General features: G+C 67.7%; 1 protein-coding gene across 1 annotated transcript; it reads right to left on the bottom strand.

The window, feature by feature from the left end:
• Window positions 1-171: 171 nt before the first annotated feature.
• TIMP2 (TIMP metallopeptidase inhibitor 2) lies at window positions 172-11,799 on the bottom strand. Its single transcript, XM_076354188.1, has 5 exons — window positions 11,392-11,799; window positions 3,057-3,157; window positions 2,865-2,973; window positions 2,359-2,483; window positions 172-1,916 (listed from the first exon to the last, which is right to left on the bottom strand). The coding sequence occupies exons 1-5, from the start codon at window positions 11,516-11,518 to the stop codon at window positions 1,716-1,718; spliced, it is 663 nt and encodes a 220-aa protein (XP_076210303.1). The 5' UTR covers window positions 11,519-11,799; the 3' UTR covers window positions 172-1,715.
• Between the last annotated feature and the right edge of the window lie 246 nt (window positions 11,800-12,045).

The raw sequence follows: 12,045 nt of genomic DNA, 5'->3' as shown, positions 1-12,045 counted from the left end.
GGGGGGGGGGGAAGGCACCGGCTGAGCCGCCGCACGGCCGAGCCGGAGGAGCGGCCCCCGCCGCCGCTCTCCCCTGCCCGGGGAGCTCCCGGCGCAGGCTCCCCGCACGGAACCGGTGCGACTCCAGCGCCTGACGAGGAGAGACAGAAATTACAGCACAGGGACCATACAGCCGGTGGCAAAACAAGTGGAAATATTAAACTCAAAGATAGACTACCAGCAGAGACAGGAGTAAATGGCACATATGATATAACCATACAGTAAGCGAACGGGAGTCGTATATGGGATTGATTAGAGGTTGGGGTTTTTTTTTTCTTTTTCTTTCTTTTTAATTTTTCTCTTTAATATGTTGAAATTGCCCAGACTGGTCCAGTACGACATCTTAAACCTTACAGGGACGCACAGCATGAAAACGCCCCCGGAGCAGGGCTGCGGGGATTATTCCCGGCACGCTCCCAAAGCTGCGGTAAGGGGCGGCAGGTGCACGTGCCGGTGCCGCCCGCGTCACGGTCGGGCAGCTCAGCGGCACACGCCAGTGCCGCTGCAACGTGGGAATGGCTCAGAGAAAGCGAGGCCCGAGGTGTGTGGGAGGGTTCACCGGAGGGGACGGGTTTTCCTGCGGCTGTGTTGCCGCCTGCGCCCGGACGGGTGCCGGGCTCCATCCCCGCTGGCGCAAAGGAGGGAGCTTGACCGGCCGCAATGCCGCAGCACTGCCGAAGGCCACGGCACGGCTCAGCCAACAGCTGCGCGAGGTGATGATAAACACCCTGCACCCACACCGCCAGAGCTCCTGCCTCTGGTGCCCTGCTGGGGAGGGGAACTCCCTGCCGAGCCCTGCTGCCTGCCTGCCTGCAAAGGCCGGTGGGTCTAAGCCCGTCCAACAGCGGCGACTGCAGAAGGGTCTGGCAGCAGCTCTCCACCCGTGCAGGAGGTTGCAGTGGGAATGGACGCCCCCCCCCCCCCCGCGATGCTGGGGAAGGCGGTGAACCCCGCACTCACCTCCATGTCCCCATGGGGAGAGGAGCATGTGGAGAGAGGGGCAGCAGTGCCTGGGTGCATGCGGGGGCGGGGTGTCACCCCAGCCGTGCTAATGTGCCCCTCCAGCTTTTTGGGACAAGGCACCTGCACAGGAGCCATCCGGCCCCGCGAAAGGCCCGTAGCCCCTCGCACACAGCCAGGGGCTCTGCTGCATGGTAAAGCCCCCCAGAGCCCCTGCCTGGAGGGCTGTACCCTTCCTGCACCCCAAAGGGAGGGACGGGCAGTGGGTGGGGAAGGGGACAGCGGGGTCCCCAGCGCTGGAGGGCAGCTGGGGACGCTGCAGTGGGGAGGGCTGCCTGGCAAGAGCTGCTGGGGTGGCTCCCCCGCGGCGGGGGCACTGGTAGACCTGCTACGCAGACGGGGCAGCTCCCGCCTCTTGTGAGTCGATTCCTTCACAGCTGCTGGGGCGCTAGGGCTGAGCATGGCCAGGTAGGGACGAGGCCCCGGCAGGGGGGTGCCCCCATGCCCCCATGCCCCGCACAGCCACGGGCTGCCACGTGCCTGCGACAGAGCGGGTCCCCGTCCCTGCCCCCTGCACGCGCTTGGCAGCCGCCGCAGCCCAGGGACCCCCACGGCCGAGCGGATTTTCATGCTGTCTCCAGGAATTGATATCAGCGTGGACCAGTCTAACATCTCGCAGGTTTTTTCTACTGGCTACTGGAATGCGCTCGTTTGGCTTAGGGGTCCTCGATGTCGAGAAACTCTTGCTTGGGGGGGGCCATGCCGCGGTACCAGGCACACGAGCCGTCGCTCCTCTTGATGCAAGCGTAGTGCTTCGCCTGCCGCCCGTCCACGTTGTTCTTCTCCATCGCCCAGTCTGTCCAGAGACACTCATCCGAGGAGGAGACGAAGCAGGGGATGGAGAGGCAGCGCGAGATCTGCGCACAACAGAGACCATCACTGACCACCCCAAGGGGGAAACGCCGGGGAGGGAGGGGGGCGGGAGGAAGCAGCGCTGGGCAGCTGGGGCTGGTGGTCCTCCACAGTTCTGCTTCATCCACCCCCCCAGCTCTGGACCAGGGATGCCAGGCTGCCCCTTCCCTGCGGGGCACAGCAGGGACACAACTCCAACGTGGGAGGACTGAGGGAACCCCTGGGTGTGAGTCCCAGGGCTGGCCTTGGTTCCCAGCCGGAGAGAGCCGGAGGCTCGGCTGCCCTTCCTGTATCCCCAGCCATGTGCCATGCCCCCTGCACAGCACCATCCTTGAAGGACGGGGAAGAGCATCTCATCATGGAGCCCACGCCTGCCTCGGGGCTGCAGACCCCACTGGCATGGGGAGTGGGGCACAGCCCGTGCTCGGGGGCAGCCCGGCCGCTCACCTTGCACTCGCAGCCCATCTGGTACCGCTGGTTTAGGCTCTTCTTCTGGGTCGGGCTCAGCGAGTCCCAGGTGGAGACCAAGTCGCAGAGCGTGATGTGCATCTTGCCGTTGCCCTCTGACTTGCCTGGGGAGAGGCCAGACAGACCACTCAGAGGGTCCCTCCAGGCACCCCGGGACCTGATGTTGACTCGGGGTGCCTGGGGTTCAGCCTGGCCTGGGGGGCTGGAGGCCACTGCAATCCAGCTCCTCCTGCCGTGCACTGTCCCCAGTGAACCCTGGGGAGCAGAGGCTCGTCCCACAGCTGCCCCTGCCACAGCCCAGGGCTGCCGAGCCCGGCCAGGACACAGCCGGGGCGTCCACCAAGGGCTGGTGGTGGGAGCAGGAGGCAGGGGGGGCCGTGCTTGGGGAGCAGGCACACGTCACAGGCGTCTCGGGAGGCACGTGAGGCAGCAGGGCCAGCACTGCCACCGACGTCCCCCAAGAGCCCTCCGTCGCGGCTGCCCACCTGCAATGAGATACTCCTTCTTCCCGCCGGTGTCCAGCAGCCGGCCGCACACGGCGGTGGATGGAGCCGTGTAGATGAACTCTATGTCCTTGTCAGGGCCCTTAAACATCTGGGGAGAAGGAGCGGGAGTGAATGGCCGGCACAGAGGCTGCCCTGTCCCCCCCAACCTCCTGCCCCAATGTGCCCCATTACCTTGATCTGCTTGATTTCATACTGGATTCGTTTGATTGGATTCCCATATATATCGTTCCCTGAATCCACCTCTTTCGCAGAGACGGCCTTTGCTCGGATCACTGCAATGGAGAGGTGTTGAGGTCAGCAGGGGTGGCCGGGGACCGGAGGTGCTGCCAGCACCATGCAGTGCTGCCCCGGCAGGACGGTCCCGCTCAGCCCCCCCCATACCACAGGGGCTCCCACCCTTGCACGGGGCCGGCTGCCCACGCTGCCCGCAGCAAACCTCACTGCCCTCCCCACAGCTGCCCAGCTGCTCACAGAGCTGGTTGTCACATGCTGTCCCCAAAGGGACTGGGCTCTGGCATGCGTGGGACAGTGATGGGCAGTGTTGCAGCAGCACCCTCACGGCGGATGATAAGGAAAGGTCATCCCAGGATCACCCAGCCCCACCACCACCAGCCGTGCTGGACCGGTTGCCCTCGGCCAGCACTGGCTCGGTCTCTGCTCAGCCCCTGCCAGATTCGTGGGCACAGACTGGCCCTGCCCGGGCTCGTGCCCGTCACCCAGATGGCACCGGGACAGCTAAAACCTGCCAGCAGCATCCTGGGAGCACCGCAGTATTTGTCCCACTGTCATTAATTAAACCGGTCTCTGACGAGGGCCCCAGCCAAATGCCTGCGTGGCCTGGCAGGGCTGGGGGAGAAAAGGACAGAGGGAGCTATTTGGACGGTCACCTTTGGGTGCAGAGGGAGGCGGGAGCTGCGTCCCTGTGGCAGTGTCCCGGCAGCTCGCCGTGGCTAGCACGGGCACCAGCGCTGCCCACCAAGTGCCTGCATAGACAGCTTGTGCCAGGGTCCCCAGCCCCACCAGGCCCCCACGCTCTGCAGCCCCCCTCTCAGAGAAGCCAGGGAGCCCACCGGCCCCTCCCCGTGCTGGGGGAGTGGGGGTCCCAGGACTAGGCTGCCTTTGCACCCCACAGCCGGAGCATGGGATCCCCGTCCCACCACAGAGGGGTCCCAGCTGCCACGGGGCGATGCTCTGGCTGCCAGCTCGCTGCCAGACCTCAGCTACTGCCGTGCGGAGCCTCACACCGTGCAGGCACAGAAACCGCATCCTCCCGGGGCGGGGGGCCACAGGGTGTCACTTCCTGCCCTCGCTGCCTGCAAAAACAACCCGGGGATGCTGAGTGCCGGGGCAGTGGAAAAACACGACCCGGTGAGGGGAGGCAGTGAGCTCCCCAGCGAGCAGCCCCGAGCAGCCCAGCCAAAGGCAAGAGCCCTCCTGGCTCTGCGCGGCCCCGGGGCGGTCTCAGCAGTCAGTGCTGAGGGACAAGGTCGGGTGCCCCAGGGCCAGTGAGGCCGTGGCACCCTGGAGCCTGGGGACAGAGACCCGGGGACAGCTCTGCCATGGAAGGGTCCCTGTGGTCACGCTGCCAGCACAGCCTGGGGACACATAAACCAGCACGTGAGTGCTCAGCACGTGGCAGTGACCTGCAGGGCGCCCGGGGCGGGCAGGGCAGACAGGCAGCAGGCAGCCAGCTCACTCTTACTCACCAGCTCAGGACACGGCAGCTGGTTTGGTGCCGTGCTGTGCAGGTCTCAGCCATGTGCGGTGGACGCAGCTGCTCAGGCGTGCAGGGCCTGGGTCCCTGCGCGGAGAACTGCGGCTCCCTGCCCTGCCTGGCTCCCTCGCCGGTGCGGGGATGGGAGCTCCCGGCCGGCCCCAGGCAGCACCAGGGACGCCAGGGACGCTGACAGCACAGGGGGCAGTGGCAGCCCCAAAGCCGCAGCTCGGGCTCAGCACCCTCACAGCCAGGGGCGCTGGGGAGGGGGCCTAGCTGCAGGGCAGGGGCTCGCAGGGCTCCCTGGTCTACTGGGTGTACCACCATCCCACGGGGAGGCCAGCTCCCCCATCCCCCGGGGGCACCCCGGTGCCCTGCCAGCCCCACTCCGTGTGCATGCCGTGGGGTAGGGAATGCGGAGCCATGCTTTGGCCAGGGCGGCAGGAGGGCAAGCACCAGCCAAGCTGGGGACACGGCTTGTGTCCCCCACCAAAAGGTGCTGAGGTGGGAGCAGCCGGGGGCCGCCCACCAGCTTGGCACAGATACGCTTGCCTTCTTTTGCCTGGCACAGCAAGAAGAGGGAATCTGACCACCCTCTATAAATACCACAGGGCACGGGGGCATATGGATGGGCTATTTAAGCTGAAGGTCAGGGCGGCACGGCCCCACTTGTGTATCAGTAAGTGCCAACTGAGTTTACTCTGGAAAGGAGAGGGTGGCCACCAGCACGAGCAGGGGCCGGGGAAGACACTCCCCAAAACAGCCGCCCCTGGTCAATGTGAGCACTCAATCGGTGCGGGGCAGGCGGACACAATGCCTGCTGGTACCAGGGCTGCACCGAGGGCTTTCCCAGCCGTGCTCCCCTCCCTTGGGGAAGGGCTGGGCTGCCCAGGCACACTGGCAGCACAGCAGCATCGAGGCCACGCAGGAAGCCCCAGCCTCCTTGCCTTCAGTGGGCAGCAGGGTAAGCCCCTCAGCTCAGCCCCCCCCCCCCGGTCCCTGACCCAGGCTGGAAGAGCTCTGCTTGGCAAGCGCTGGCTCAATCCCTGCACGTTGCCAGTGACTCCGCCTGCTCCTCTGCCAGCAGTGCGCCTGGGTCACCGCAGGCATGGGCCATCCCTCGCCCCCTGACCCAGCGGCTGTCGCGTCCTCCCGCATGCCAGGCCCTTTGCTGCTCCACACGCGTCTGCGGCGTAACTTGGGTGCAACCGAGCTGGAGAGCTGCGCGCTGACTCCGGCCCCGTGGCTCCAGACGCGGGGAACGGTTACTGGTTCAGTGGGCTCCAGCCTTTTCCATTCACGTGCTGATGAATCACTTGACAAAAATGCAGCCCAATTCTAGGCGGATTTGTTCTGAACAGTGCGGCTTTGTGGAGGGGACGGCTGTGCTGCGCTTTCCCCGCCAAGACCCCAGCAGCACAGCCAAGCTGCTCTGCACCAGCCAGGAACCGGAGCAGCGAGGAGGGTGAACCGCAGGGATCACAGAGGGGAGCCCCGGAGGAGAGCCCGGCTGAGATCCCTGGGATGAGGAGGCAGGGCCGAGGGATGGAGGAAACCCCCAGGTGCTCAGAGACCGGCAGTAAGACCTCCCCAAATGCCAATGCCCCTGTCGGCTGCGTCACCCATCACTCCTGCCACCAGCCTGGACAGCCACCAGCTACAGGAGCCCAGACCCTCCATGAAGCTGAGCTGAGGCTCTCCCGGCTCCCTGGGCGCATGGCAGGTGCAGCACGCCGCTGGCACTGGATGACCGAGTCCGACCAGGGCAATGCTGGAAACGCTCCTTCCCCAGGCAGGACAAGCCGCGGCAAGAAGATGCACCATGGGGCCACCCCCTTCCGGCAGGGTGGGAGCCCCACCGGTGACAACCCCTGTGCTGGCCCCCAGGGCTGCAAGCTGTGGCCACCCTGTAATGAGGGCCCTGGACCCCTCTGAGGGCAGACCCCTGTGAGGCAGCGGGTCACCTCGCTGCCCTCTGCCACCAGGGTCGGTCCCACGACCCCATCAGGGCAGGGGGCTTCACCCCCGTGCCGGGGCTGCCGGCTCGCCGTTTCCTGCCTCTGCACTGTGAGAAACGCCAGCGCTCACCTTTAACTCTGCACAGAAGCCGCTGCATGAGCAGGGCTGCGCTTGCAGCCAGGGCCTCCGGAGCCCCCCAGCCCCTGCCTGCCGAGCAGGGCTGCCCCCCTGCGCCCGCTGCCTCGGGGGACTTGGGGCCAGGGACAGTTCTAAGGGCTTTCGATAACCCCCCCACACCTCACTGCAGCTGCCTCAGCATGGCTTGCGGCTGCTGGCTGCCTCCCAGCACCGCTCCTTGCTACCCCGTTCTCCTGCCCATGGCGGGATGTGAGAAGGGGCACAAGGGCAGGCAGGGAGAGGGGCATCTCCCCCCGGCTGCAGAGGGGTGGAGGTCTATGGGGAGCTGGCGGGAGGTGGTGACTTCCCACCCTGACCAGCCGGGGCTGCCTGGGGCCGAGGAGTCCAGAGCATCCCACAGCAGAGTGGTCCCCGTGCCACGGCAGGCAGCGGTGCCACGAGGAAGGGCCCCACGCTGGGGCCCAGCCGACGCTGCACTGCTTCCCCCGGCTGGGCGATGAGCACGCAACCAACTGGGTGCATCTCCAGGAGCAAAGCTGGGGCAAATAGAGTCACCCAGCACCACAAACCCACCAGGATGTCTCTCTGGGCTTGCCAGCCGGTGGGATGCTGTCTTCCCTGGCCCCCACTGCGCGGCTGCCCCAGCTTAGGGGCTGCACCCCGTGTTTCTGGCTGCTGAGTGGGGAGTTCCTGCTGTGGACAGATGCCATCACAGCAGAAGCTGCCGTGGACAGCCGTCGGGGAGATGCTGTGAGACCCTGTAGGGAGATGCGGCAGCCCCAGGTTCTCCCTGGGGAAGGAGGAAAGGGGGTTTGTAAGCGGTGACCTGCCCTGGTGAGACCTGCCAAGAGGGGAAGCCGTGTGGGTGCTGCCCTGCAGCCGGGGTGGATCCTGCCACGGCCTGCCCCAGCTCAGGGGAGCTGCTGAAAAGCACCTGCCTGCGTGTGCCTCATGGGCAGAGGGGCAGCACAAGGAGCCTTGGCCCCGGGACTCCCCTCCTGGCCAGAGACGTGCCGAATGGCTACTCCATCCTCTGCCATCCCACCCCAGACCCCACCGCGCGGCCCTGCCAGCTGCCCGGGAAGCACCGGTGCCCACAGACCGCGGGGGCCACTGCTGGACTGAATGGCCAGGGAACAAAGCTCCCTTCTCCGGGGCTGCTGGCAGCCGGCTGAGCGAAGGGGCCGGCTGCCAGTGCCAGCACTACCCGCTGCCCACCCAGCATTGCCAGCCCGAGCACCCGTCCCCACAGTGGGGGCAGCCCCAGGGTCACTCCAGCCCCACTTGAGGCCAGCAGAGATGGAAAGCCGGCAAACCGCCCCCGGGAGGGACTCAGCCCCAGCCCTGCCTGGCAAACAGGCAGCAACCAGCCCCCAGGTGCCTGCCTGCACCCCGGCAGCCACCGGGGCCAGCGGAGCAGGGCACCCCCGCCCCGACACAGCGGCAGGGCGGTTTTGAGGATGTGGAGACTGGAGGGATGCAGAGCCGAGCACAGCAGCCCCGCAGGGAGAAGCGGCGGAGGCCATGGGGACTCCCCTGGTGCATGGCAGCGCCCGTGGGGAGGCAGGAGGCAGCGCCTGGGCACCAGGCCCCGCTCGCCCGCCGGCCTGCGTGGGAGCCGCGGGTTACGCACTGCCATGGCCGCGTGCGTCATCCCGGCCCTCTGACGGGAGGGGGACGGGGCCCAATCAGCGGCAGCCCCAGCAGTCAGCCCACAGCCCCTCCGCGCCAGCCGCACGGGAAGGACTCCGACCGCCGGAGCTCGGTGGGGCGGCACCGGGGACCAGCAGCTCCCCTGCCCCACCAGGGCTTGGCAGGCCCTGCCAGGCAGCCGCGCTCCCCCCGGCAGCCCTCAGCAGGGACTGCACCCACCTCTCTCCCCAAACCCTCTCCTCGGCCTGGTCCCTGCCGGCTGCTGGCAGCCTCCGTCGTTTCTCCCCTGCCTTCGCATTCCCTGCACCCCGTCCCAAGGAACCAAGCACTGGGACAGCTAGGATTGGCACAACGCTGACAGGGGTCACATCCAAGGTGCCCCCCATCCCAGGCAGCACACCAAGTCCCCGCTCTCCACTGCCCCATCGACCCCTCCTGGAGCTGCCACTGCCGCACAAGGCCAAAGTCACGGCCATGCCCAGAAGGGCTGAGCATCACCTCCCTCACTCCCCACATCCCCACACTGCTTCAGAGGAGACCAAAAAGAAGCCGGGTCTCCTGCTGCGGTCCCCAGCCCAGCCACATCCCCACCTGACAGCCGAGCATCTCCCACAGCTAAGCAGCCCCAGCAGAGCAAACCCCCTCGGCAGGCAGAGAGCAGCTGCCGACCTCCGCTGCCTGGGCATGGCCCCGGTGAGGAATGGCAGATGGGGCAGCCCTGAGCCCTCGGGCCCTGCAGAAAACCGCTGTCCGTCTCATGGGCCAGGAAGCGCAAGTGCAGGCAGGCCAGGTCACTTGTTCCAAGTCACCAGCTCCGGTGACATGACTCCCAGCCCCTCTGTGACCCCAGCCCCTCCGGCACCCCATGCCCAAGGCAGAGTTGCATCCGCCTCCCCCTGCGCCGCTTGGAAAAGCAGCCCTGGGCTCTGGCTCCTCCAGTCCCACTCCAGGGGAGAGCCAGCTGCAGGGGCATGAGCGAGGGCAGAGGGGCCATGGAGAAGTACAGACAGACGTGGCAGGCACTCCCCACGCTACGGAGCGGGGATCCCAGCCCCGCAGGGCCAGGAACCTGCACCATGCTCACCCAGTTCTCCCCTACCGAGGGCTGAGCATGAGCCTTGGGGCCCATCGGCTGCCCTGGGTGCACCCGACACCGCAAGGTGTCAGCCACCACCACCATGTCTCCACCGAGGGCCCAGCCTGGACATGGGCTGCTCCATCCGCAGCAGCCAGGGAAGGTCCCGGCAGCACCCGGCGCCCCAGGCTCTCCCCAGGTTCCGCACGCCCACAGGAGGGGACCTGGCTGAGGAGCCTCCCAGCTACAGAGAGCATCCAGGGGGAAAAAAAGAAGCAGCAAGAAGGCCAGGGATCACAGGCTGCAGGAGACAGATCCGTGTTGTGTGGGAAGAGAAGGCTGGGGAGCTCATCACGGGATGAATCCTGTTCCCCCAAGCCCAGCACTGTCCCCACCTGGGGTCACACAAGACAAGACGGATCCAGACGAGCTGCACAGAGGACTCGGGCTGGGAGCTGGGAGGTGCCAGGGCTGCAGGCAGCACAGCCCAGGAGGAGGCTGCCTCGGCAGGATGGGCCCTGGGCGCCCGCAGGACAGGCACCTGCCGAGGGCAGCATGGCAGGCTGAGCTGCAGACAACCACTGCCCGGCCACGCTGCGCCTTCCCAAGGGATGGCTGAGACAGCCGGGGCAGTCGAGACAGACAGTGACTCAGCAGCTGAGTCATGGCTGAGCCGGCACCCCTGGACAGGCAGTGAGTCACGAGTGCCCCAGAAAGCTGAGTCGGACAAGAACGTGACGGGAAGCCGCAGCCCCACTCCCAGAGCAGGCACGGGGGATCCCGCGGTCCAGAGGCACCAGCTTGAGCAGCAGCTCCAAAAATTCAGTGCTCCATTTTGTCTAGAAACCTCCCTGTCCCCAACATGCTTCACGGCACGCTGTGCTAAGCAGCAAGGCCAGGCAGAGCGGGGGCACACGGGGCAGCAACCAGATGCTGCAGGAGTTGCCCCCGTGGAGGAGAAACGCCAGGAGCGGGGTCTGGAAGGGGCGAGGGGAGCCTGAGAATCCGTCAGGAGCATCCTGGCTCAGGAGCAGGGGATGGGGCAGGGCCATCCAGAGGTTGGGGCTGCCTAAGTGTTTGGGAATGTTACCTCTCCAGCTGAGCCTGGGAACAGCCCTGCAAAGGAGAGCATCAGGAACTGGGGCTGGTCTGTTTGTTTAATATGTTAAAATTTAATAAGGGCATTATTCATAGAAAGAGGAATCCAGATCCCAGCGCTGCCAAGCCCTCCCTTTCAGCAGCATCCAAGCCGAACAAAGTGGGACGGGGGAGAGGAAATGCCTGGAAATAAGGAACAGACGGGAGGTGACCGAGCCCGACGCGGCTGGTTCTCCCGGGCTGGGTGCTGGCTCCACGCTCCAGGCCGGTGCCGTCCGAGAGGCGAACGCACTCGGAGGGCCCTGGCCTCCCCCGGGGCCGTCAGCTCCCCGCGCTGCCACGTACCATCGCGGTTTAATCAAAGTTGGAAGAGGCCGGGCTCACCCGTGTCACCGGGGCTGCGCAGCGGGGAGCCCGGCCCGGCCCCGGCCCCGGCCCCAGTCCCGCGGCGGGGGCAGAGCTGCGCTCCGGCGGCTCCTCGCATCGCCCGGGGACGCCCCGGGGAGCGATGCCGGGCGCGGCCGCGAGGGTCCCCCCGAAACGGCGAGACGCGCGGGGAGGGACGGACACACCCCGGACGGACGGACGGACAGACCGCGCCCGGCCGCGCATCTGCTCCCGCCGACACACCCCCGGGCCGGCCGGGGCGCGGAGCCCGCACCCGCGCGGGGCTGCGGGCAGGTGCCGGGGGTCGGGGCGGCTCTGCCCGCTCCCTGCCCGCTCCCTGCCCGTCCGCCGAGCCCGGCCGCTCCGCGCCAACTTTCCGCCCCTTCCGCCGCCGGGAAGTTCGCGCGGGCCGGGGCTCCGGGGCTGCCGGGGTTCCGGGGCCCCGCGGGGACAAAGCGCGGAGGGCGGCGGGCGACGCTCACCTACGTCCGCGTTGCAGAAGGCCTGTTGCGGGTGGATGGGCGAGCAGCTGCAGGCGTCGGCCGGGCGGGCCCTGCCGAGCAGCAGCACCGCCAGCCAGGCCAGCAGGCTGGGCAGCGCGGCGGGCATCTTGCGGCGGGGCTGCAGGCTCAGCGACCCGGCCGAGAAAGCCGCATCCACCGCCGGGCCCGGCCGAGCCGCCGCCGGAAAGTTTGGGTCCGGCAGCCGCGGCCCCTGCGCGGCGTTGCGGGCGCTGCTGCGGCCGCTCCTCCGCTGCCTTCTATGGAGGTGTTTTCTTCCTTCCCCGGCTGCCGCTCAGCCTCGCTTTTTAATGTGCTCCGGGGATTTGCTGCTCCTCCTCTGCATGGCGCGGGGCCAGCCCGGCTGCTCCCGCCCCTCCGCAGGATGCGGCTCCGCGCCGCGCTCGCCTCCCCCGGCCCGGCCCGGCCCCCGCCGCGGGCACCGGCCGCCCCCCGCCCCCGGCCGCACGTCCCGGCCGCCCCCGCCCGCCATCCGCGGCCCCGGAACCCGCCGCCCCTTCGCCCGGGCGGGGCCTGGCAGCAAGCGGGCAGGGCCGGGCAGCGGGAGGGGAAGGCGCCGAGGGCAGGCACGGGAGCCCGGCCCCAGCTCGCAGACCTGGCGCCCGGCCTGCGCCG

This window comes from Aptenodytes patagonicus, chromosome 16 (genome assembly GCF_965638725.1).
Source record: "Aptenodytes patagonicus chromosome 16, bAptPat1.pri.cur, whole genome shotgun sequence".
Taxonomy (NCBI): domain Eukaryota; kingdom Metazoa; phylum Chordata; class Aves; order Sphenisciformes; family Spheniscidae; genus Aptenodytes; species Aptenodytes patagonicus.
The sequence above is the reverse complement of the archived record's forward strand: the minus strand, read 5'-3'. Positions and strand labels throughout refer to the sequence as shown.

Coding starts and splice junctions, on each gene's coding strand:
- TIMP2 (XM_076354188.1), bottom strand. CDS start 11,518: ATGCCCGCCGCGCTGCCCAGCCTGCTGGCCTGGCTGGCGGTGCTGCTG. Junction 2,974..3,056: donor ATGAAATCAAGCAGATCAAG/GTAATGGGGCAC, acceptor CCTTCTCCCCAG/ATGTTTAAGGGCCCTGACAA. Junction 1,917..2,358: donor AGATGGGCTGCGAGTGCAAG/GTGAGCGGCCGG, acceptor TGTTGTGCGCAG/ATCTCGCGCTGCCTCTCCAT.